Here is a 26224-nt window from a genome sequence, read left to right as displayed (position 1 = left end):
ATTGGCAAATACCAAGATGAAATTTTATGTGATATAGTGCCATTGGATGGTAGTCATATTCTACTTGGAAGGCCTTGACAATTTGATAAAAAGACTATTCATGATGGCCTAACCAACAAAATAAGTTTCCATCACTTAGGTAGGAAGATTGTGTTGTGTCCTCTATCACCTTCTCAAGTGTGTGAGGACCAACTCAAGATGAAAATCAAAAGAGAGGGAGAAGAAGAAAAAAGTAAAAAGCAAAAGAAAGAAAAAAAAGACCTTTCCCTTAAAGAAAGGGAAGAGGAGGTACCAAGTTTAGAGGCAAGTGTCCACTCTAAGGAAGTTGTTCACAAAAGTGTTTTATCCCTTAAAAATGACATCAAAAATACACTTTTGATTGAACAACCTTTGTACCTTCTCTATTTCAAAGAGACACTTGCTGCCACTAGTCATGAGCTTGAGTCTCTACCTCATGAGGTTCAAAAACTTTTAAAGGAGTTTGATGACCTATTTCCTCAAGAAGTCCCAAGTGGGCTTCCACCTTTAAGAGGAATAGAACATCAAATAGACCTCATACCGGATTCTAGCCTTCCTAATAGGCCCGCCTATAGGACTAACCCTCAAGAAACCAAGGAGATAGAAGCTCAAGTTGATGACTTGTTGAAGAAGGGTTGAGTTCAAAAGAGCCTTAGTCCTTGTGCCGTCCCCGTTCTCTTGGTGCCTAAGAAAGATGGCAAATGGAGAATGTACACTGATTGTAGAGCCATCAATAACATAACAATAAAATATAGGCACCCAATCCCTAGGCTAGATGATATGTTAGATGAATTGCATGGGGCCATCATATTTTCCAAGATTGACCTTAAAAGTGGTTATTACCAAATTCGAATCAAAGAAGGTGATGAGTGGAAAACCGCTTTTAAGACCAAATTTGGTTTATATGAGTGGTTAGTGATGCCTTTTGGCCTCACTAATGCCCCTAGTACTTTCATGCGCCTAATGAATCATATTCTTAGGGATTGCATAGGAAAATTTGTGGTTGTCTACTTTGATGACATCCTTGTGTATAGTAAGACCTTAGATGAACATCTTGGACATCTAAGGCAAGTCTTAATAATTCTTAGAGTCAACCACCTCTATGCCAACCTTGAGAAATGTACCTTTTGTCAAGAACAAGTAAAATTTTTGGGCTTCATTGTTGGCAAAGAGGGAGTACAAGTTGACTCTGAGAAAATAAAATCTATCCAAGAATGGCCCACCCCAAAGAGTGTTGGAGAAGTTAGAAGTTTTCATGGCTTAGCTAGCTTCTATAGAAGGTTTGTAAAAGACTTCTCCACACTTGCATCCCCTCTTAATGAGCTTGTTAAGAAGGATGTACCATTCCTTTGGGGTGAAGCCCAAGAAAAAGCATTCAAAACCCTAAAAGAAAAACTCACCAATGCACCCATTCTAGCTCTCCCAAATTTTGATCAAACCTTTGAGCTAGAATGTGATGCATCCAGTTTGGGCATAGGTGTTGTGTTACTTCAAGGAGGTCACCCCATTGCTTACTTTAGTGAAAAACTTCATGGGGCCACCTTGAATTATCCCACCTATGACAAGGAACTCTATGCCCTCATAAGAGCTCTACAAGTTTGGGAGCACTACTTGGTGACTAAGGAATTTGTTATTCACACCGACCATGAGTCACTCAAGTATCTTAGAGGGCAAGGGAAGTTAAATAAAAGGCATGCAAAGTGGGTGGAATACCTTGAACAATTTCCCTACATCATCAAATATTAGAAGGGAAAGAGCAATGTGGTAGCCGATGCTCTTTCAAGGAGGCATACCTTGCTCTCCACCTTAGGAACACAAATACTTGGCTTTGATGATGTAAAGGAATTGTATGAACTTGATTTAGACTTCCAAGCCACTTATGCCAAATGTCTCCAAAAGCCTTTTGATGGATTCTACCTTCTTGAGGGGTATCTTTTTAGAATGGGCAAACTTTGCATACCCCAAGGATCCATTAGAAAACTTTTGGTCAAAGAGAGTCATGAAGGAGGTCTCATGGGCCATTTTGGGGTTGATAAAACCCTAAGTTTCTTAAAAGCTAAATTTTATTGGCCACACATGAGAATAGATGTCCAAAGGCATTGCTCCAAGTGCATTACTTGTTTGAAAGCTAAATCTCGCGTAATGCCTCATGGACTCTATACCCCCCTTCCTATAGCTAGCTCCCCTTGGGTAGATATTAGTATGGACTTTGTGCTTGGGCTTCCAAGGACTCAAAGGGGATTTGACTCCATCTTTGTGGTAGTGGACCGTTTTAGCTAAATGGCTCATTTTATACCATGCCACAAAGTGGATGATGCTAGCTATATAGCTAAACTTTTCTTTAGGGAAGTGGTCCGTTTGCATGGTCTACCCAAAACAATTGTGTCCGATAGGGATGCTAAGTTCCTTAGTCACTTTTGGAAAGTACTATGGGAAAAACTAGGAACAAAGCTTCTCTATTCTACTACTTGTCATCCTCAAACCGATGGTCAAACCGAAGTAGTAAATAGATTCCTATCCACCTTGTTAAGGGTACTCCTCAAAGGGAATAAGAAAACTTGGGATGATTGTCTCCCCCATTTAGAATTTGCATACAATAGAGTAGTCCATAAGACTACTAATCTTTCACCCTTTGAAGTTGTCTATGGCTTTAATCCCATCACTCCTCTTGATCTATTACCCCTCTCTAATACCCCTTCCTTATTTCACAAAGAAGGAGTATCTAGGGCGGATTTTATTAAGAAATATCATGAAAAGATCAAGAGTCAAATTGAAAAACAAACACAAAAATATGCCAAATACAACAAGAAAGGAAGAAAGAAAATCACTTTTGAAGTTGGGGATTGGGTTTGGCTTCATTTGAGGAAGGATAGATTTCCCACTCAAAGGATGTCAAAACTAAACCCTAGGGGAGATGGACCATTCCAAGTCCTTCATAAAATAAATGACAATGCATATAAATTAGACCTTCCTTCTGAATATGGCACTAGCTCATCTTTTAATGTTTGTGATCTCACACCATTTTTAGGAGCTGAGGATTTGGATGAAGAATCTAATCTGAGGACAGATGCTTCTCAAGAAGGAGGGGATGATGGAGGATCATCCTTGAAGACACATGTGGGCCCCATCACTAGGTCCATGGCTAGGAGAGTTGAAGAGGAGGAGGGAGTTCACACACCAAGGGACACTCTCCTCATGATCATAGAGTATTAGTTTCTCTCCTAAGCCTCATTAGTATAGGGTTATTTTATTTGCCAATTTTACCCTTGTATTTTGGGGTATTTTAGTCCTAGGAACTATTTTCTTTGTATTTCCCATTTTACCCTTGTATTAAGGGGTGCTCTAGATGATTAGGTTTTTAATTTGGGCTAGGGTATCACATTAGAAGGGTGACGCCTATTTTTGGTGAGCATTGGATCTATTTTTGGTGATAGAAAGGCTTAGGCTCAAGTGGAGGGCAAAGGTTGCATGGTCTTATCATGCACCTAGTTGTAGCCAATCTAGACCTATAGATTCCATCCTTGGTCACCAAGTTGCATCTAGGGTTCATTTGGCATTTCATTTGGAGTGCATTTGCCTTATGAATTTCGGCCATGCATGTCCCAAATGAAACCCTAGATGCCTCCCCTCCTATAAATACCCAACACCCCACCACTTGTAAATACTTTGGATTATATGATATTGAGTGAGCATTTTATGCCTCAAAATCTCATCCTTAGTCACTAGGTTAATTCGGCTAGCCTACTTCATTCTCCACCCTTGGAGAGTGAAACCCTAGAGTGGCCTCCACCTATACTTGGAGTGAGCCAACCTACTTGAGCAACCATACACCATCCTTCACCCTTCATCACCTTACGTCCAAAATCACCCTTCACTCTCTCATCTTCGTGACCTTTTCCCTTTGGTGAGCCTAAGATCTTTGGGCAAGGAGACTCTCTTCAAGGAGCCGAAATCATCCATGGAAGGGAGGATCCCATCAACTAGAACACCCCATAATACAAGGGTAAAATGGGAAATACAAAAGAAAATAAATTCTAAGTCCTAAAATACCTCACATGAAGTATCAAGGATGGTCCTCCATCAGATATTTCGCCTTTGAAGAACAAATAAATACAAATGTTGATGATTTCTATGGAAGAACATTTGTGGGACCAAAAATCATATATCTATATTTTTTTTTAAAGTTGGGGATTCCAATTTCAACGGTATTTGCAATACTAGGGGGTTTCAAAACTTTGTTTCAGTTGGAGTATCATACATTCCTAATTTAGTCAAGATTTTCTATGACAACATTACCATATCTAGCACAGACATATTATACTTAGAAGTTCAAAATGTCAAGATTCAAGTCAGGTCACTTGATTAATTAATAATTAACAATTTAAAGTATGAAATCAGTAAATTTGATTTTGGCAACTTTAGTCAATATGAAAATTATGATTATAACACTACATTGGTTGAAATGATTAGGCAAGAAGTCCAAGTATTAAATTTAAAAAGTGCAACTAATTTCTTAGTGGATGATAAATTGTTGCATTACATTTTGGTCCACACATTAGTATCCCAACAAGGTAATTATGCATTACTTACTAGTGATGACATATTTCTTTTACAGGCTATGAAACAAAAGGTTGCAATCAATTGTTCATATTGTATATGTCGACACATGAAGAAATACGAAGAAAAAAGTGGAATGTACCTTCCATACGCTATATTTATTTCAAAATTACTGGAAATTCATAGCATGGATATAGTTGGAGACATTGAGATTAGACCTACTTATGCTATTATTTTAATCAATGTACCCTAAACAAATTGCATATAAAAAATGTTAATGGAGTATGACAAGATTGTGATAAACAGCAACACGTTGAAGAAGTTGTTGAAGATCAAGGTGGCAATCAAAATGATTATGTCTATCATGAACCAAATTCTTCTCGGGATAATAAAATGTCAAGCCCTATTTATGCAAGCATATAAGGCTTACAAAGTGAATTAGAAAATTTAACTTTTAGCATTCAAGCTTTGGATACAAAAGTAGACACCAGGTTTGAAGAATTGGTTCGAAGGATTATTGGAATTGAAAATCTTTACTTACACAAGCCTAAGTAACTTTATGATCTAAGTGCCTTTATGTATTTCTATTTATATGGTTGTGTTTACGTTTTGTATATATTTGTTTAAGTACAAAATTTAACTTTATGCTTGTATTGTGAATGTGAACCTATTTTATGCATTCTATTGTTTGTTTTAATTAGACTTTATTAAATTTAATTATATTTATGTTGTACATTAATTATATATTAATATTAATTATAGAAATATTTATATATAAACTATTAACAATTATTATATACTAAAAATGGTTGTTTATCATTAATATGAAATATCTGTACCCACTTTTTAATAAAATACGAAAACAATTTATATACAAAATAAAAACTAATAAAAAGTATAACTACCCATTTTTTTTAAAGAAATGTTTATTTTTATACCAAATCACATATCGGTAGTTATAATTAATAATTGACATCAATTATAAAACAATTTATCATAAATAATAAAACTAATATAACAAAAATTATTTGAATAAAACCACCTCTCAGAAGTGATTTTATTCAAATAAACGTGTTTATTTGAATAAATAAGTTTATTCGAAATAGAACCTGTGTTGCTATTCGTATAGAGGTCCCCTTTTGAAACAATGTACAATTTTACTTAAAGGTAAAATTATAATTTTATTACTAATTATAATATTTTTCCTCTCCCCTTCATTCAAACCAAACAACTTTACAATAATATTTCTCTTATATTTCTTATCTATTTCTATCAAATCAAATAGCCTTATTTCCACTTTACTTATCACTTATTTCTACTATCTTATTTCTCTCTCTTCTATTTCTTTTCACTCTAATTTTCACCTATTTCTCTCTTCTCAATCAAACACAGTATTAGTAATGAACCAACTCTCAATGCAATTCCTTTAAAAAACTGAAGCACAAAATTTAAATTAAACACACCAAGAAAGCTCACCTAGGATCAATTTATAAAGTGTAAGAGACTCCCGTACATCCTCCAAGCAGATGAATGCTTGGCTACTTCAGAATTCAACTCTTCAAAAGTTAACTGATTATTTCCTTTAAGCTCTTCAACTAAATTGTTCAAAGCTTTGATGCCAGAACCATACACATTTCTCTATTTTCCTACCCTCACTCTAATCTTCAATAGCCGAAAGATGCATGCCAAAGCAAATTTGTTAATCTGATAATATAAATAGCAAGCATGATTGCATCCTATGGAAACCCACTTCTGCTTTGGTTGATACAAAAGAGTGAGTGCATATCTTCTTCCATTTCCTTAAGTTGCTGCTCTTGTTGAATTAATTGAGACGGGAATTTCTGGATAAGTATTCTATTTCCTTCAATTTTATCCTTCCGCTCTAAGGTTTAAAAAATAATTTATGTGATGTCAAAGTATTCCCACTAATTGACACCCAAAAGAAAAACCATTTGAATAATGATGCTAACCAAATATACAAAACAAGTTTGACACATCAGATGCAGCATTCTCAAAATCAGCTCGTAGCTCAGTTGCATGTTCCACAGGTGTTTTTTCTGGAAAAAGCAAGCACAGAGAAAAGTCACACAACTATTTCATACTACATTGGAATGATGAGAACAAAAATTTTGAAAAACCAACCCGAAAAAGTATGGTAAAGGGAATACCCAAACAGAAACCTAGTCGATACAGAATAAGTAACCAGATTTAAGTAGATCTGATATTAGAAATTTATTTTCCTTAATTGTTGCATATGCTTGTGTGTGCTTTTCCTCAAGATCAAATAATGACTGCTCAGTTTCTTCAAGACTTTTCTGATAGCATCTGCCATAAGTAAATTTAACTCACAAAACAGATCAGCAGTTCAAAATAAAGAAAAATCAGTTAGGTACAGCCTACCTCTTATGAACTTGTTTTACCTCAGTTCTTTCAAGTTCATCACTTAACTCGACAGAAAAAGTTGCTGACAATTGTAGAGTTCTTCAACGATTGCTGCTCATAAGTTATGAGATGTATTTCAATATCCAAGTGATCGTAACTATACTGGAATAATCTAGGATGGAAAATACCTCAATCAATGAACTGACACGAGATGTGGCATCATCCATGAATGTTTAAAGACATTCTGACAATTTGCTCTAGTTAGTGAGGATCTACACCTATTGTTCTTCATTACAGAAATCCAACAACCTCTGTTCTGCCTATGGTACTAGCCAAAAAAGGATCTAGCCAAAAAGGATTCTTCATAAGTTCCAATGCACAAACAATGATTCCATCAGAGATCACTCGAACATTTTCTGCTTTACCCTCACCAAATGTGCTTTGTTTCAGTAAACTATGGCCATGCCTATATTGGGCTATTAAAAATATGGACCCTCGAAGTTCTGCTTGGAATTATCAAAGGGTAGCAAAGGAAGAAAGACGAGGCCCAACAAAGATGCAAACAACCGACTCATCCCCACCCAACCACGAATTATACTGAAAATAAAATAAGTTAAAAAGTAACAAGTCATTACTGAAATTCCCAGGAACAAATGAATCGCCCAAGAATACAAAAAGAAAACAGCCAATTGCCAAACCAGAAGGAACACATAACAGCAACCCCCAAGGCACCTTAAGGGGGGAACATTGCATTTCTTTCCGAAAAAGCTCCCCCTCACCTGCACAACTCATCGCATATTATACACAACCAGGGAACAACACCCCAAAGTGCCACATGGTGTCATCAGAGTAAGCTAGTAACATAATTCCATATTAAATATCACAATTCATGCCACTTTGGGCTCATTTAGTGATCAAGGGGTCAATATGGTAGAGACAAAAGAGACAATTGTTCACTTCCACTACAAAATCTGTTGGTAAAAATCAAAATCACATACAAACTATTTGATACAAAGAACAAGAACATAAAGATGGACAATAAAATTTAAATGTATGACATTGATAAATAGGCTGGTCTTGTGAGCTTTTTGACAGACAATAAACTTGACCAAACCAGAAACTTCTATTTCAAATCACCACAGCACCTAACACTTAAGCAGCTATGCCTGATGAGGTAATTCTGCTAGCAGCCTAACTTCGCACCTTCCCACTTCCAAGTGTGAGCTCCAAATCATCCAATGCCACTTCATGAATTTTTTCACCAACCCAAGGTTTTACCTGTACCCCAAACTCTTCTGAACTCGTTCTCATCTCTTGGATTGAGTTATCAGGCACATTGTGCGGAACCATGGGTTTAACAAGATTAAAGGTTGGAGAAGTTGGCAGTACAGATGCAGAAGGGGCAAATGCTTGGAATTTCATCCACTGGCTAGACTCACCGGTGGAAGTGTCTGACTCGTCACATTCTGGAATAGTGGCTGGGGTGTAAAGCTGCCGGTGTGTGGGGCTAGCAGGGGCAGAAGCTGCAAAGAAAGGGTAATTGAAGGAGGCCATGGATTCTTTGGCAATGGACTCCCATGTAGGAATTGGTTTCGGATTTCTAGAAGTTGGTGACGAAAGAGGCGGTGTCACAGGGGCACTGTTTGATATCCTTAGAGGAGGAAGAGACAGGGATGCATTGCGAATGTATGGAATGAGATTTGAAACATTGTCCTTATCCCCGTCTAAACGAAATGGGCTCGGGAAAGTGGAGGAGGAAGGGCTCACTTGGTATGAAGGAATTGGGCTGGGAAATGACGAAGAAAGAGGACTTGGATTTTGTGAAGAAGAAAAGGGAATGCTTCTCATGGAGCTCCCTGCACCATTGGCCAGAGGTGGCTTGCAACCCTATTCATAAAAACACATAAACTACGTTACAGTCACAAATTAATCACATTGACACTATCAATTTAGAGTCTAAAATAAGTAACTCTAATAATCTCAGTAGATGATGAGAAAATGATCGGTTCATATTATCTGTTGCAAATTATAGAAATTAATCACATTAACAATTTAGAGTCCAAAGTGAGCAACTCTCAGAATCTCAGTAGTCAGTGATAAAACCATCCATTCTTATTATTATCTGTTGCAACTTGATCACATTAACATTAACAATTTAGAGACTAAAGTAAGCAACCATAATAATAATCTCAGTAGTTGACGAGAAAATCATCCGTTCACATCATCTGTGTACACACATAACAAATTATGAACTTGTTGAAATACACATAATTCATTCTTTCATTAAGGACTGAGATTAATTATTAATTACTTTACCTAATACATATATCCAACAATTTAACACATTTCGAGCATCAAAGTTTGACTCCGTATTCTGTATGTCACCAGAACAGAATTATTGCTACTTATTACGAGCTATTTTCCTTATCTGATAGATAAATCCGACAATTTAACAAACACAAATCGATCATCAAAGTTCGACTCCGCTTCCGGTATATCAACAGAAGAGAACTATTGGTACTTATTGCAAGCTATTCTCCGTATCCAACTACGCAGTAATAAGGATCGGAATCAGATAATTAATTTAGAAAGGATCGACATCTAACTACTTTTTTCGCTAGTTCCTAATTGCAATGCAGCCTGAATGGAAAGTTACACGAACCGATTGATTGAGATGCAAGATCCAAAAGTAAGATCGAGTAACGGTTCGAAGGCGTGTAATTTGATTTTATTACCTTGCGATAGGTAGTGCCGTCTTCTTCGACGCACCAACCAGCTTCTGCACAGAGAGCTTTGAGAACTTCGTTGTTGTCACAGTGCTTCGGCAAGTTATAGTTTCCCTGAGCTCGAAGTCCGGAGTATATTTTGGCCGCTATCGCTCTTCTTCTTCTCTCTCTCCTTCTGTTGTTCTCCCTCTCTCTCCACGACGGCTTTCTCCGGCTCGTCGCCGCCGAAGTTGCTCCGTCGGAGGCCATTTTCCGGCAATGGTGACCAGCGCGTGGGAGGCGCGTGGCGGGGGATATAAACCAGGGGCAGAGACTAGAGAGTAACGGGTTCACGACTCACGAGGATTTTGCGCTTCCTCCGATTGTCTTCGCTGGATGCGTAGAGGAACGAAGAATCTCATAAAGCGAGTTTCAGGCGGGGGAATGATGGGGTGCGGGGAGGCGCAGCGAAGACGGTGGGGTCGATGCGTGCGCCTTGTAGGATTGGGATGTGATGGGAGATTGGACGGGTGAGATTTGATGGGCGGAGTGAGAGATGTGACGCGTGGAAGGCTTGCATTCCATGTGGACTGCTTCTCTGATAACCAAATTATTAGTGGGAGTGGAGCCCAGAACTGAAGGTCAGAAATGATTCAAAGGAAAATGATTCATGTATGTGGCAAAAGAAAGAATTATGATATTTGAATCCCAAATGTATTGTACTTTGTACCATTATTATTGTTTTTTTTTTATTTTAAATTTTATAATGTTATAAAAAAAATGTAGTTTTTATTACGTCAAAGAATAATATGAAATGTAATTTATAAAATTCTAATATTAATGTTAAAAATACAAAAATACAAAAATAACACTAATACAAAAATAACCCTAAACCCTATCTATCTATCTATATATATATATATATATATATATATATATATATATATATATATATATATTAAAGAAAAGGCCAATGTTATTATAAGGATATCCAAAAAGCATGAGAAAATAATTTATTTAACACTATCTTTGGTTGCAATAAAAGAAATAAATGAGAAATAAAATAATAAAAAATAGAAAAGAGAAAAATAGATGAATAAAAATGTAGTAAAATTTAGAATATTTAGTTTAAGATAAGTAAAAAAATATGAAGAATAAATAATATTTTAAAATTACATGATTTAAATAAAAAATAAAAAATAAATCATAATAAAAGTTGAATTACTATTATACTCCCGCTTATTTTTAAAAGTATACAATCGATTACATAATGTGTTGATGCCTTGTTTGTCTATGTGGATGAAGTTTAATCAATTACAACTTAATGTTAATCGAGTAAAGTTGGACATCAACATGTAAAAGTCATGAACATGACCCACACATTTTGAGAGACAAGTGTCTTGCCTATTTTTACTCAATGTAGTGAAGAAATAAGAATTAGTGAGCCTCGCCGCTTTATTATTTTCTCTCTTTTCATTTTATACATATCAAACAATTCATTTTGCTTCTTCTATACCTACTCTCTTCCACTTGGTTCTTGTAACATCCAAAAACACACTAAAATGAAAGAAATTTAGATGTTTATACAAATATGAAATTATAATAATTTAAATAAATTAATTTATATTATCCATATTAATAAGATGTATATATTTTTTTGATAATTCATCACAAAAGAATTCCACAGTTAAGTGTATTCGACTTATATTAATTTATGAATGAATGACCTTTTTAAGAAGTTTTTCAAAAAATGTGTGAGTGAAGATAAAACACGCTAAAAAGTAAAAAGTAGATGGACTTCTTAGTAATGACTACCTATGGAGGATTTTAATCGATGAAAAATTTTGACCAACGAAAAATTGTGTATAGTATTATCGTATGAAGTGTTTAAGTGTCGTGTAGTAAAATCGTTCATACCTCACATATAAGGGTGTTATATTTTTAATTTATTTCCACTCTTTTAAATAGAATGTAAAAGGGTGAATTACAATATAAAAAAAATATCTATATTTTGTTGTTAAGATTTTATCATATGAATTGTGAGGTTAAAAATATTTGGATTCTATCTATTATTTTTACCTTTTATCCACTATTCAACGATGTTAATTAAAGATAAATATGTATATAAATTATATTGTATTATATTATTTTTATTTATTATTTTTTTCACCATCAAAATGAAGAAAATGAAATTAAAAAAAAACCATTTATATATTTTTTCATTCATAGCAATCATAATAATAATTACAAAATTCAAACTTAAGATCCTACTTAGTTCATCACCACTAGGTTAATTTAAGTGGTTCATTTCTATCTATCTAAATATCATACCTAAACCCTAAAATTTTAGTCGTTCAAATTTTAATTGAGTAAATTTTAGTTCTTCAAGTATTGTGATTGTGCAATTTTAGTTTCTTAATTTTTAATTAAACAATTTTAGTCCTATCGCAATTATTTGATTTTAGTCTCTCAAACATTGTAATTATACAAATTTTTATCTATTTAAGCTATACATATTAGCAATTTTAGTAATAATATATATATATATATAATTTAATACACAAATAAAGATTATAATATATGTAACTTAAATAGGTAAAAAAAATTATATAATTGTTGTAACGTAGTAGGTTAGGTGATTCAGTAATCCAGAACGGGCTGTTCCCAAACTGGAATGGGTCGTTCCAAATTACTGAATTGACCTATAAAATGTAGTTGAGAACGGGCCGTTCTAGAAGGAGAACGGGCCGTTCCAGACCCCAAAATGGGCTGTTCTGGAGGGAGTACGGGCCGTTCTGGATGAATCCCAGAACGGACCGTTCTGGTTTCAGAATGAGCCGTTCTGCATGTGATTTTTGTACGTGATGAGGGGGTGCAGAATGGGTCGTTCCGGATTCAGAACAGACCGTTCTGGCCACTCCTGAACTTCTAGAAATAGGGGTTGGGTGGTTGAGGAGAAGATGAGGTTTTTAGAGAGAAGTTTTAGAGAGAAGGACTCTGGGTCTGTGAGCTTCTTTCTCTCCCAAAATTTTCTGTATGATTCCTTTTCTCCTCTAGATCACTAATGCCTTCTGTCTTTTCTTGAAATTCAGATTAGGAAGCTTGTTTTGGAAGGATTGAAGTTCCGGGTTGAGCTTCGGAAGAGAATTCTTCTTCTTCTCAGTTATTGACTATTTTGAGCCAATCTTCAGGTGGGGGAAGCTAGAATGTAGGTTGTTTAATTTCAGGAGAGTTAGGGAAGCTTTATGCATGGTGTTCTTTTGTTGAAATAGTTGAGTTGTTGGGTGCTTAAGTTGATTTATGATGTTTATGTGAAAGTTGACATGATAGATGAATTTTAAATATGTTGTATATTGCTGAAGTTGTTTATAAAGTTGTTAAGTTGCATTAAGTTGATATTGTAATGACTATAGTTGTATAATTAAGTTGTTTGCATGTTGTTAAAATTATTAAAGTTGCATAGTTGTATGATTGAATAAGAAGTTGTCAAGCTGGTATATAATGCCTATTGTTGTATTGTTGTTAAGATGTCTATTGCTGTAAAGTTGTTAAGATGTCTATTGCTGAAAAATTGTATGTTGTTTAAGTTGTTAAGCTGATTTAGCTGTGATGATGAGTTGTTGATCACTAGGACTAGGGGAGATGTTTTCGAAGTTGCTCATCCCATTGTGTGGATTGAGATAGTTGTGGTGCTCTGAGAGCCCAATTTGTTGAAAAACTCTCCTTGGGAAGTTGTCCCTTGGAGTGGACCTTGTGTTGTTCTCCTCTAGGACTTAGTTGATCCCGTGTGTGGGTAAGGTCGAGGCACACGTGTACAAAGCGACCACGGTATAGGGGTCAGGCCGAGCTATACCGATTACAAGCGGCCAGATGTTTATTGTTGTAAAGTTGAAAAGTTGGGGACATATGGTGAAGATATATGTCCTATGTTGAGATACATAGTACTAAGGTGATAAGTTAAAAGTTGTTTTAAAGTTGCATCCCTTAGTACTAAGTGGGCGACATTGAAATAGTCGATCCATGTCATGGTTGAATGACCAATTTGAGTAAGGTATCTAGTTAGAGATGTAGTCTTTGACTAGGTACTAGAGGGTGCGTGCTACTTGGAAGACAGTGGGTGGGCTAACTGTGACACCCTCTACCCCAACATACATATACAGTAATTAAAAAAAATAAAATTTTTCATCAATAAAAATTAAATTTCCAATCACGTAAGGGTAAAAAGTTCACATTCATAAACTTAATTCAAATAACATGCCAGTAAAATTACAAAGAAATAAAACTGAATTTTCCAAAATAATTTAATAAGAACATCTTAAACTAATCCTATCTATGTCCCGATGTCACATGTCCTATCAGAGCAAAACCTAACATAGAAGCCTAAGCTTCATCACCAACATCCTCAGCCTCACGCTGATGATCACCTGTATAATAGTCAAAGCAAAACAACACGAGAAAAGGGAGTGAGAAACATCTCACTCTAGCTCACAGTATAGAAATGTATGTCGAATAGCCAAACACAAACAAAACAAGTATAACATAGATAAGTTAATAACATCACACTCATCCAAGACATAAACCATCACTTTATCATATAACATTAAAAATGCATAAGTATCGACACGGACTACATATTATCATGCATGTGGCGCCAGTAAAACATCACATGGCATATTGTCGCTAGCAATACACGAAAGGTAGTCTAGGAGTACATGCCGGGTCACACCCTCTGCGCACTCTCACTAGAAGGATATACTACCAGAGTCTCATCGGGATAGCTAAGCCGCACAAGATACATCCCATGCACACAATGGGCGAGACTGAGACTTCCAAACCGAGCTATCCCCAAGGACTAATCCCCAAAGCTTTTACACTAGGGGGCCTTCTCTGGCGGTGTATTCCATATCGTACCCTTAAAACACTTATGCAAATGATGCATGTCAATCAAGACTCTATGCATTCTCATATCACATTATCATTTCCCATGGTCATTTCACATTATCACATTTCGTCATCATATTTCATTATCACATTTCATATCTCATGTCTCAATCACATTTCACATTATCTCATCATATTCACAAAGTCTCCACAGAGCACTTTAATTTATATCAAAACTCGTTTATTTATTAAATACATATTTTTACATCTCATCAAACAAGGAATATAACAGAACAATCAGAAATCAAAACAGAAAATATTCATATTTTGCCTATTTTTCATAAGGTTTCCCGCAGGAACCCATAGAGCACTCTAAATCATATCAAAACATATTTATTCTCAAAATTAATCACATACTTACACATTACATTCAACAAGGAATACAATAGAGCAATCAGATAACAAAACAGAAAACATTCATATTCTGTTTGTTTCTCATAGGGTTTCCCATAGGAACCTATAGAGATCTCAAATCATACAATTAATTGCATATAAGAAAAATTAAAAGCAAAACAGATACAATTGGGAGAAATCTCTCATACATAAGCATACAAAAAATACAACAAACACAGGATTGGGACCAATCCCACTACCCAGCATACAATCCCACACCCAGAGCGAGGTTTCTCACTCCCCCCTTACCTCGATAAGTAGGAGCCGAATCTTGTTGGTCGCCTCCTCTAGGTTCCTCTTCGTCTTCAGAGAGAAAGGAGGAAAAAAATTAGAAAATGAAAAATGCGTTTTAGAGAGTGCAAAACGCTTTATTTATAGGCATCAGGCCGCGACCAGAACGGCCTGTTCCGAATCCAGAACAGCCTGTTCCGAATCTAGAACGGCATGTTCCGAATCTGGAACGGCCCGTTCTGAACCCGTAGACCACGTACAAAAGCCTCTCCAAGAACGGCCCGTTCTGGGGTTTTCGGAACGGCCCGTTCCCAAAGTGGAACGGCCCGTTCCGGGGCTATGACAATCCAAAATTACTAATTAATAAATAAATAAATAAGACACACACACACACACACACATATATATATATATATCAAATTAAAAAAATATCAATACAATTTAAAACATGATCTTCTTCAAATAATAATTATAACAAAATATCATAATTAATAATATTATAAAAAATAATTTTCATAAATGATTATTATTAAAAACCTTTAAAAATTCAATCAAACCCATTTAATTAATCAAAATAATTATAAGGAAATAATCTTCATAAATACCAATAAATAATAATTATTTGTAGTATAAGTAGAAAAATTTGGGGTGTTACACTAACTCCACATGTGGATTGGTGATGCTAGTCAAGGCCGTGGTAGACTTATACCCAAACCCTTCTGTCCTGACAGTAGTACTAGACCTTCGAGTCTAAGTGGCACACCTGAGAAATCGACTATTGTTGTCTATACCTGGTTCTCTTCGAAGTTCCTAACGCTGTTCTATACCTGACCTGGTTGAGATAGGTCAAACGCTGGATTCAGTAAGGTTTATGCCACCTAGACTGCTCAACCTCAGTTGTTGGAGATCTCCCAGTTATACATGGGTGACGACGCATTAAATATTAAGTTGTATATTGTTGTTGTTGTATTAAAGTTGTTTCTAAGTTGTATGAATGAGTTGGGTTTTCATGTTGAGCTGTATGGTTATTTGTGATGATGATTGATAAATGAGATACATTTATTACATGATTGTTAATATGATGAAGTGTGTGGTGTTTAGCTTCATGATTGATGGATTGTATGTTATACATGAGTAGTATTGGATAGAGTATGGTGTGACTCTATGAACATGATTGATAATTGGATGATTGTGTGGTATAGACTATTGTCTGTACTTGTATGATTGATTTTTAAACTTTAGCTTACCCTTCTGTTTCCATGTGGTGGAACTGCGATGATCATACTTGATATGGGAGCAGGTCAGGGCTAGCTTGGAGTTGAGGTGTCCGCTGCGAGACGGAGAGTTTTGATCCTCGTGTTAGAGTTATCATTTTGGATAGCGATTTTGTCTGTGCTTGACCGACATTAGGGAATATTATTTTTTGGATGACTGTACTTATATGGAGTTTTATTTTATAACCAGAAACTTAACTATTTTCATTTTTATTTGTACATGTATGTATGAGTTATCTAGCTTAATATTTCCCTTAATTTCACTAGCAGTAGTGCGATTCCACTAAGTGTAGAGACCATGGCAGGTCGTTACAATTGTAATACTCGAGGGACTAAAATTATACAATTGTAATACTTGATAAAATAAAATTGTTTAATTAAAATTTGGGAACCAAAATCATACAATTATAATACTTAAAACACTAAAATTACTCAAATAAAACCTTAAAGACCAAAATTATACAATACAAATACTAAAGGGATCAAGAATGTAATTAGCTTAAAAGAAAATAAATGATTTTTTTATAGATAAAAGTTTAGATGAATTAGATCTCAGACTAGAGCCAAACACGAGCCAAACACGTTTTTAAGATTTTATAAGTATTTTACAAACGTGCTTAAAGATTGTCCAGTAATAAAATCTTATCATCACATGTACTTATAGATTGTTTATCAATAAGACTCTCACATTGAGAATGAGAATTGAACCTATACTTTTTTGAGATATAAGTTCGTTCATTATCAATTAGACTAACCTTTATTTGCAAAAGAAAATAAATGATAAGAATAAAAAATAATTATTTTTAGGTTATTTTAAAGTAACTTGATATCTTTTATTTGTTAAGATGTATAATAGTTTTCAAATATAGATGGTTGAAAAAGAAACAAATATATAACAAATGCATACTTACTTTTCAAATATTAAATAAGTTTAAAGAGAATGTTAAGACGAGATTATTTTAAATTAAAAAAAGTAAATATCTAAAATCATTATAATTTTGTTTGAAATTTATCTTGTAAACTTTTTAAAATATAAAATTACTTTTCTTAATTATTATAATTAATTTTTAAACATTTTTTTTTCAATTTTAAATATGAATGTACAAGTTTTTTACGAGAGGGAAAAATAAAATAAAACTTTAAATACAAAAGGAAGGAAAAATTACATTAATCAAAAGGAATGATAAAACAGAAAATGCATTTTATATGAGAAGAGAGAAGGTCATGACATATATATATATATATATATATATATATATATATATATATATATATATATATATATATATATATATATAGAAATATAGAAATATTTAGTTACTCAGTCAGTACTAATTTTTAATCATTTTAAAATATTATTAATTAGTACAAATATTTTTAAGAGCCTACATGCACCTTAGGCCGGCACTACTGAATTCACACATTTCTCATCACTATTCAAGTTTAAATAAAATTTGTATCCTCAATTTCGTAATTGATTATAATTAATTAAATGTTTTGTAAATTATCATTACATAATTTTAATTGTTATTTAATTTTAGAATATTTAGCGAGTGCAATATAATTTTTTTATAGGACTTGAGACTTTCTATAAATACTAGATTGTTAGTAGAATATTCTAAGCACAAATCTCTTACTTTCGAAAGCATTTCTATTAATTACCTTGTGTCCCATTATTATTAATTAATATATAAATCTTGACAGTTATGATTGATATTGTGCACCTCCCCACAAATCATGATGCTTTCTCATATATTTATCAATGGGTCAGGTGTTGAATAATACATGTTATAGAATATTTTAGGAGTTCGGTTAATTATCGGTTTAGTATGTTTAATTAGCCCTCTCAATGGAATATGATACAAATAATATGCAAGTTGGAATTTTATTTTAAATCCATTTAAATAAAGAGTAAAGTGATATAAATGAAAGTTAGTTATCATTTTTAATTTTCTACAAGCTATTATTTATATTTGTTTGATACTTAACTTATATATAAATTAAATTGGAAAAAGAAGAGATTAATGTGTGGTTCAAATTAAATTATGATCCTTCACCAAAAGAAATTTAAATTATGGTATTCTTAGATTGAAAGAAGATTTTAACTTTGGTCAAATTTTGATGGCCCTTCAAAATGTCTGTCATCAATTTCGTTTGGGAACCGCAAAATGCTTTTCCTTTGCCTTCATCTTTTTGTGAGTGTTTGAAACCTTTTCTTTTTCCACATTCTCTTTAGTGGGTCAAAGATTGAAGCTGCCAAAAAGATATGTCACTCATGGGTAGGGATAGGGGATAGAGAGTCATATACATCTAGTAGTAGAAATGTAGAATTAGATGAATCCAATTAAATCATACTTATGGTTATTACATGTACAAACAATTTCCAACCCTCGCATGATAAAATTAAGGATATAATTATTCATTTTAAAAAATTTGTCACTCTAGAAATAAATAATATAACTCCGACTATTTGGCTCAGGCTGCAAATGAAATATACAAATAAATTTCACTTGCATAAAACTACAATGTAATTTAAAGTGCAAGATGATTTTGAATTACTTGTAAAGATAAAAATATATTTATCATTAAATAAAATGACTTTAAAAAAATCACAATGTACTTTATCAAAACTAAAAAAAATTAATTCTTTAAGTATAATTTTTCTTAATGAGAATTATTTTGAAAGATTATGCAGAATGAAAATCCCTTTCTGTGAATTTTCTGTTCGTATCTTAATAATTTAAAATTAGGTAGGGGATATAAAAAGGTTTTAGATTAGGCTGGAACCAACTAAAGACAGATGGGAAACGAGAGCCTCTGATACATCATAATTCCAGACAGACAATTCAATCGTGTGTATATTTAACAGCATGTTTAGGTATATCTTTTTTAAGTACTTCTAAAAATGAAGGAAAAAAAAATAAAAAATAAAATAATATATATATATATATATATATATATATATATATATATATATTATAAGTATGTTTTTAATACAAAAATATCTTCTAATTTCGTTAATAACTCTAATTTTGATAAATAAAAAAACTTGACTCAGTATCTTAACTAAAAAATTTTCTCTCTAACAATATTTCTTCCATTCTTAACTAATGGAGTCGAGACATTTTATGTTTCTATATTTTATTTAATTAAAATACTAAAAAATAATCAATGTTTATTAAATAAATTGGTGCTATATTTGATTTTTAAATTTTAAAATCTTGAATTCAAGTCTTGAATTTATAAGAATAATTAATTTTAAATATTTTTATTATTTAAAAATTTAGAAGTAAAATCGTCTAAAAAAAATATTTACATCAATTTAAACTAATGACCTTTATATATATTATAGATATATGTTATAGTTAATCGAATTCAAATCCTAATGAAAAGAAATAAAATATGATGTTGCACAAAAAATATATATTTGAAAAAAATTAATATAGATTTTTTTTTATGAATCAATAAACCAATTATTACTTTCCAAAATTCATTTTATTTTTCTTCAAGAAATATACGTAGAAAAACTTATCCAAATATTTGTTACAACACACAGTCACATGGGTGAGGCATCTAATGAAGGATTAAATATAGTATTCATTTATTAAAAAATAAAATAAAATAACCGTCCATATCTTCTAAATAACTATCCATTCAACTTATCCCTTATTTATTTATACTTTTTAAAATTTAAGAAACACAAAATGTCTCTTTTTCCTACCAGTATATATAAAATTCAAAGTTTATTGTCCTTATTATAATTCTTCCCGATAAAAAAATGCTACTTATGTCAAAAGTTGCCAAGATACGCTATTTGAAGCATTTATGAAAATGCCTTGCATATCATTTGTTTTCTACGCCAAAACACCAGTGTTGTTCTTTATCCATATCAATGAACATTTCACCAAAAAATTAATTGGAGTATAATTTTTCTATAATATTTTCTAATCATAATTTTTTTCATATATAATAAGCTAATTAACTATTGTAATAACTACTTTAATCATATTTAAAGTAATTCCTAATTAATATAAATGAAAAAACTACACTATGATAAATTGAAAATTAAACTTTTGAGCAAAATCCCATCAAGTTCTCCTAGAAACCAAAATGAACAATAAGTCAAATGTCCTAGAAATGAGAAACCATTCCGGCCATTGCAAAGTCTACAGTCGAAACAGAGCTTCAGTATGTATAACCCACAGAAAAGGAAAATGTGTTGGCAGCCAGAAGAATTCAACATTACTAAAGCAAAAACAAGTAAAAGGATGAGCTAAAAATAGAAGCTGAAATCTGAAAATTCAGACATGACCATAGATTATTACCAATGACGCGATCTCTTTTCTCAAGAATCATTTATCCATCTTTTTGAAAAAATATTTAGAATCTTGAAAGTGGAGGGGTTCATTTCCCCAAGCAACACATCCACCCATAATTTCTCTAGCAAATAACTCTATACATCGGGGAGGTTTGACCCCAGGAACGTGATCCAGTAACAAATCTGACAACATTAGCAAGAAAAAAAGGAATCGTTCAAATAATATACTAACTTTAACCAGTACAACTTGTTTACTTTAGTATTGTTTGTAAATTGAAAACAACACACGATACCTGCAATTGGGGGTTTCCTTGAGTAATCCCCAGGAATGCTCATAATCACCCGATCATTTTTCACAGGTTTAAATTTTGATTGATTATCAGTATTATTTACCTACGAAAGGTACAAAAGAACACAAGTGAGAGCTATAAACAACGAAAGGTGGGGGATCTGATAGTTAGAAGGCTTATTAGTTAAACATTGCAAAATCTGACCTTGCCAGTACTATATCCCAAGATAAGGCATTCGTATGGCCTATGATGGAAGTGATCTAAATCACAAATCCAGGATCCATTTTCTTTCACCTGCAATCCACAACAAATACTGGAGATTGGAATGACATTACACTCTTATATGCGAAGCAAAGAGTAAGTAACTGAGAGATCACCTTTAACCAATAAAAATTAGCAGCATAGCTGACTCCCCAGGCAGGAAAAAGTTCGTTCTCAACAAAACAACGAAGCTTCTCTCTGTTGGTCACCCATAAGGCTACAAGTGCTCCTTCAGAGTGAGTGAGTTGCTTAATAGGTAGGGATAAAAAGTACCTGTTGGGCAAGGTTTGGTACCTACATTGACCACATTGTGATCAATATTTCTTTCAAATAAGCTACATTTCTGAGCCAATTTTAACCGAGTGACAGCTGTTGAGTTCATCAATGAACCACTAAGCTATCTCTGTTAATATGATTTGTTATATATATATATATATATATAATTCAATAATTAATTAGAAAATAAAATTCATTTCATTTTCGTGCAACTAAACCCCCCTCTTCACAGGTGGTTCATTGGAGAGAAATATATCAGAACAATAGAGATCGAAGAGAAGCAGGGCATATCCTTAAAGGCAATGCAGGGATGAATTACCTCACATGGAAATCTCTACTTCAATCAAAGTATGGTACAGGAAATTTGTAAACATTACATCATCAAAACATAGTGTGCCTTTTTGTATACCTAGATTTCTGGTGGGCACTAGCATTTTCCCAAGGTGGATCCACAATTATGAGGTTGAAACCAGAATCTGCATGAGCTGCGTAAATTAATTGGACAAAAGTCCAATCAAATATGAAAGACAACACCATCGTTACTTACACCACCTGAACACCGAAGCTACTCTAAGAAATGTCACAAAGAATTTCAGCAACTGGGTTGCTGTTGATAAGATCATACAGGCAGACTGGCAATATCTTCCATCTAGCATAATTTGATGAAAATCAATATAACTCCCTTAACATATAAATATAATGGTCATGCAACTTTTGAAATTATTTATTCAAAGTCATTCACGAGAAAGAATGAGAATGACACAGTTAGAAATATCAACAAGTAAAAAGGATTCCTTTTCTTTCACGAAGGTGATTGTGGCATAAAAATAAATGCTTACATTTTGGTATAAATGAACAAGATAATTGTGAAGAAGTACCAAGACATATAACAAGAAATAAAATTGAGTTTTATATGCAACCATTACCAGGAATTAGATTGCGAATCTGTCCCAGATCAGACTTCCACATATGAAAACAAATAAATATTATAACATGTAAGATACACTCCATTGGTTCATTAAAAGTTTAATCAACTAAAAACCAAAGAAAAAACAATTCCTCAACAAATAAGATGAGCCAAAGAAGACAATACAGCACAAACAATCATTGAAAAGTAAACACATCCCAACTATTATGATGGAGATTTTAACATACCATGTAAAAGCAACTCTCCCGAGGCATTATATATTGATTGTTCAAAATTTCAGCCACCGCATCATCCATTGTGTCATTAGCAACCAAATTATTGAATGCAGGGAATACCTTCTGTTCAAAGCACTGAAAACTAGGCGAGTCTGATAAATCAAAGAATTACATTCAGGCAGTAAGCTTTTGTTCAGCAGCCACCTCCACACAATCTAACTAAAAAAACTAACATTGTACCAGTGACAGAAGAAACTCAATCCAATACCTAGCCACAAAAATAAAAATAAAAAAACAGCTATTTCAACTTTTTCATAAAACACCCTTAAGTTAGGTGCAACTCTTAGACTAAGATATGTTTGGATAAACATGTACTTATATAGAAGAAGAAAATGAGAAAATGAAATTTAAATTTCTTTCATAAATTAAAAGTAGCTTATGCAAAAGCTAATTTATAAAATCACTCTCATTTAACTTGTTCAAAAGTCGAGTTTAACTTATCGGACAATTCTAATTTTAACCTAAGGGGAAAGTCTAAGGACATGTTTGGATATACTTCTCCAGAAACATTTCCAGAAAAGAAGAAAAAAAAACCTCTATATAAGCCAATTTGTAAAATTTGTCTCTAATTAGTTTTTCTAAAAGTTTAATTTTAACTTATTTCAAGAGAAGATCATCCATACATTCCCTAATTAATAATGAAGTCAAACAAAGTCTTACCAATATAAAATCCTAAAACACATTAACAATAACATCATTAATGAAGGAAGAGTGAAAGAACAAAACGACTCACCTTGTGAACCGTTTTGGGGTTGGTGAGGGTCAGCGTCAGTGTCAGCATCACCGACGCGTAAACTTAGCGTTACCTCAAGTTGAGGCGCTACCCGTGCCAGGTCAACGAAAGAGTGTTGACCAGCCAGGCACACCCTAGTCGATTCACTCTTCAAAGTTTTCAAAGCATCCAACAGTTCACTCGACTTCATCAAACACTCGTGTGCCGCCAACAACAAAGGCCTCGCATCCTAAGAACACGTGTGAATCAACGTAATTAATTACGGTCACAAAAAATATAATAATATTTATTTATTAATTAACGTGTACCTTGTGACGCTGTAGAGCGATTAGTTCTCTATCGTTAAGAGGTGGAGGCTCTTCGGATTTCCGTTTCCGTTTCCGTTTTGGCTCGGTGGAGGGGGTTGGGGATTTGAAAGAGCGGGAATAGTAGGTGGAAGGAGAAACGCTGAAGCGGTGGTAGAAGCGATTCAGAACGCGGACGGGGTCCATGAAAACGGCGTTTGAATCGTCCAACAAGTATATACCGGATTCCTGAAACAGTGAAAGCTTGTGTGCGTTCACTTCTCCTTCCATGGCTCAACGCACGCCCCCTGCTGCTGAGTGCGAACTAATAGGAATAAATGGGTTGGGCTTTGGAATTGGGCCTGTTCGACTCAGCTCAATTGGCTCTTTTTTTTTTTTTTTTTTTTTTTTTTTTAATATCGTTAAGTATTGCACGTAAGTGTGTTTGTGATGTATCTACTTGCTCTGAAATTTTGACATGGTCTCTTTTAATATTATATTATGTTAATCAAAATATATTTTTGAAGCTAGAGTTATATTATTAATAAATAAATAATTAAATTATTTTGAGAGAATGTAAATATTAAATAGAGTTAAAATAACTCAAAATATAATAAAAATTCTTAAACTAAGTTTTAATAATAAAATAGAAAAGTTTCAAGGTATGTTTATTTTAACAAAAAATAGAAGAAGAGAAACTAAAATTGAAAACTGAAATCTATTTCTACCTAAATTACCAAATGTCTCAAAATCAGTAAAAACGGATTCAACTCGAGTGGTTCGATAATCGGTGACCCATGGCTCACTGGTCACACATTTTAATTTTTTTCTTCATCGTCTCTGTGCAGTCCCCGATGCAACTCTGTACTTATGTTCCTGTAGCACTCTGTTACATGCTGGCTCGTATTCATATTCATTGGCTCACCAATGCATGTTCACTTGACCTGGCTTTGGCTAGAAATTCAGTAAAAAAATATTAAGAAAATTTTGTTCTTAACAATAGTACAACTCAGGTCACTTCAGTATTTGAATTTTGAAATACAATAAACTACTGCACCAATATTTAACTTTGATATTTGTTTATAAAAAATGATTTTTATACTATACTATTGAAGAAAAAAAAAAAAAAAAGCGCCTCACGTCTCCGTGAAAAAATAAACAGGTATTTATGTAAAAAGAAAACTAGATAGGTATTATTTTTAAACATGATAGTTATTTATTTGTATATATAATTTTTACTGTTTTTTAAGTTAGAATGTAATATTTATATATAATTGTTTTTAAAACACTAAAATAGGATACAGATAATTTATATAAAATTATAATTATATAATATAATTAATAATATGTTGGTTTAAACAGGGGTGTCAATTGATCAGGATGCACTAGATTTGCATGCATTATCAAATCCATCCAAAGTTCAACAAGTAAGGCTCGTGTTTTTCTTTTAAATTTAACTTAATTCAATTCAATTACAAATGAATTGAAATGAGTTGAGTTAATTAGGTCAATAATAATTAAATATATTTATTTTTTTATAAAAATTAAATATTTCATAATATAAATAAAATATTTGATATTTTGGTGTAAATATAACGTTATTCATAAAGCAAATAATGATATAAGTTAAATTATAAAATAAATTTGTTAATTTACTACATTGTTATTAACTCAAACAACTAACATTAATACAAAAATAAATTTTAAAATAATTATGTTCCATTGTTACAATTCTATCAACTAAAAAATATAAAAATCATTACTAAGCAATCACAATAGAGAGTATTGTTTTAAGCAAATCATCATCCAAACATTATTGTTATTGTTGTTGTTGTTATAACAACAACAACAACAATAATAATAATAATAAATGAAGAGTTAATCATCTATACACTGCTAGTGTAAAGGTATTTTACACTGACAACCAATCAGATCTTTTAAATGAGTTTATTTTATTTTTATTTCATTAAATAAGCAACTGACATGACACTATTAAAAGATCTGATTGGTTGCCAGTGTAAATTTTTTTTACACTGGTAGTGTATAGGTGATTAACGCATAAATGAATGGGTCGAGTTGGATCACGAGTAAAAAACATAAAACCTATTACTTGACCCATACACTGTTGAGTTTTGATTGGGTTGTGTCAAGTTCAATTTGAACAATAAAAAAAAATCTTATTTGAATCATTGGATTAGTTCAAGATTATGGATTATCTGTATTCGCTTACACCCCTAGGTTCAACCTATTTAACTAATGACTTATTAGTTCAACTTATAAGTAATTAATCAATAAATTAAAAATTAATTAATTTTAAAACACTAACAATTTACAATAATTAAAATTATAATAGTCAAA

At 32.9% G+C, this 26224-nt stretch overlaps 2 protein-coding genes across 3 annotated transcripts; both read right to left on the bottom strand.

Annotated features, from left to right (window-relative positions):
• Positions 1 to 7888: 7888 nt before the first annotated feature.
• On the bottom strand, positions 7889 to 10085 carry BES1 (Brassinosteroid signaling positive regulator (BZR1) family protein). Its single transcript, XM_020350613.3, has 2 exons — positions 9693 to 10085; positions 7889 to 8844 (listed from the first exon to the last, which is right to left on the bottom strand). The coding sequence occupies exons 1-2, from the start codon at positions 9930 to 9932 to the stop codon at positions 8149 to 8151; spliced, it is 936 nt and encodes a 311-aa protein (XP_020206202.1). The 5' UTR covers positions 9933 to 10085; the 3' UTR covers positions 7889 to 8148.
• A 10447-nt stretch (positions 10086 to 20532) lies between these two features.
• Positions 20533 to 24232, bottom strand: LOC109818883 (Methyltransferase MT-A70 family protein). 2 transcript variants are annotated; one of them, XM_083063692.1, is made up of 10 exons: positions 23891 to 24232; positions 23583 to 23811; positions 22802 to 22941; positions 22573 to 22606; positions 22056 to 22131; positions 21487 to 21664; positions 21314 to 21403; positions 21113 to 21212; positions 20827 to 21002; positions 20533 to 20746 (listed from the first exon to the last, which is right to left on the bottom strand). In XM_083063692.1, exons 1-9 carry the CDS (start codon positions 24155 to 24157, stop codon positions 20854 to 20856), a joined length of 1263 nt encoding a protein of 420 aa, XP_082919818.1. In that variant the 5' UTR covers positions 24158 to 24232; the 3' UTR covers positions 20533 to 20746; positions 20827 to 20853. The 2 variants fall into 2 exon arrangements, with proteins under 2 accessions (XP_082919818.1, XP_082919817.1); XM_083063691.1 differs by having other exon boundaries at positions 20533 to 21002; positions 23891 to 24230.
• Between the last annotated feature and the right edge of the window lie 1992 nt (positions 24233 to 26224).

Source organism: Cajanus cajan, chromosome 9, assembly GCF_000230855.2.
Source record: "Cajanus cajan strain Asha chromosome 9, NIPB_CcT2T_4, whole genome shotgun sequence".
Classification (NCBI taxonomy): domain Eukaryota; kingdom Viridiplantae; phylum Streptophyta; class Magnoliopsida; order Fabales; family Fabaceae; genus Cajanus; species Cajanus cajan.
This window is presented reverse-complemented; position numbering and strand designations above follow the sequence as displayed.

Excerpts from the sequence above, each read along its gene's own strand:
- LOC109818883 (XM_083063692.1), bottom strand. The coding sequence starts at position 24,157 with ATGGAAGGAGAAGTGAACGCACACAAGCTTTCACTGTTTCAGGAATCC. Across the intron at positions 21,404-21,486 it reads CTAATTTTTATTGGTTAAAG|GTGAAAGAAAATGGATCCTG; the intron begins GTGATCTCTCAG and ends TGTGGATTGCAG. Across the intron at positions 21,213-21,313 it reads TGGGATATAGTACTGGCAAG|GTAAATAATACTGATAATCA; the intron begins GTCAGATTTTGC and ends TACCTTTCGTAG.
- BES1 (XM_020350613.3), bottom strand. The coding sequence starts at position 9,932 with ATGGCCTCCGACGGAGCAACTTCGGCGGCGACGAGCCGGAGAAAGCCG. Across the intron at positions 8,845-9,692 it reads ACGGCACTACCTATCGCAAG|GGTTGCAAGCCACCTCTGGC; the intron begins GTAATAAAATCA and ends TTTTATGAATAG.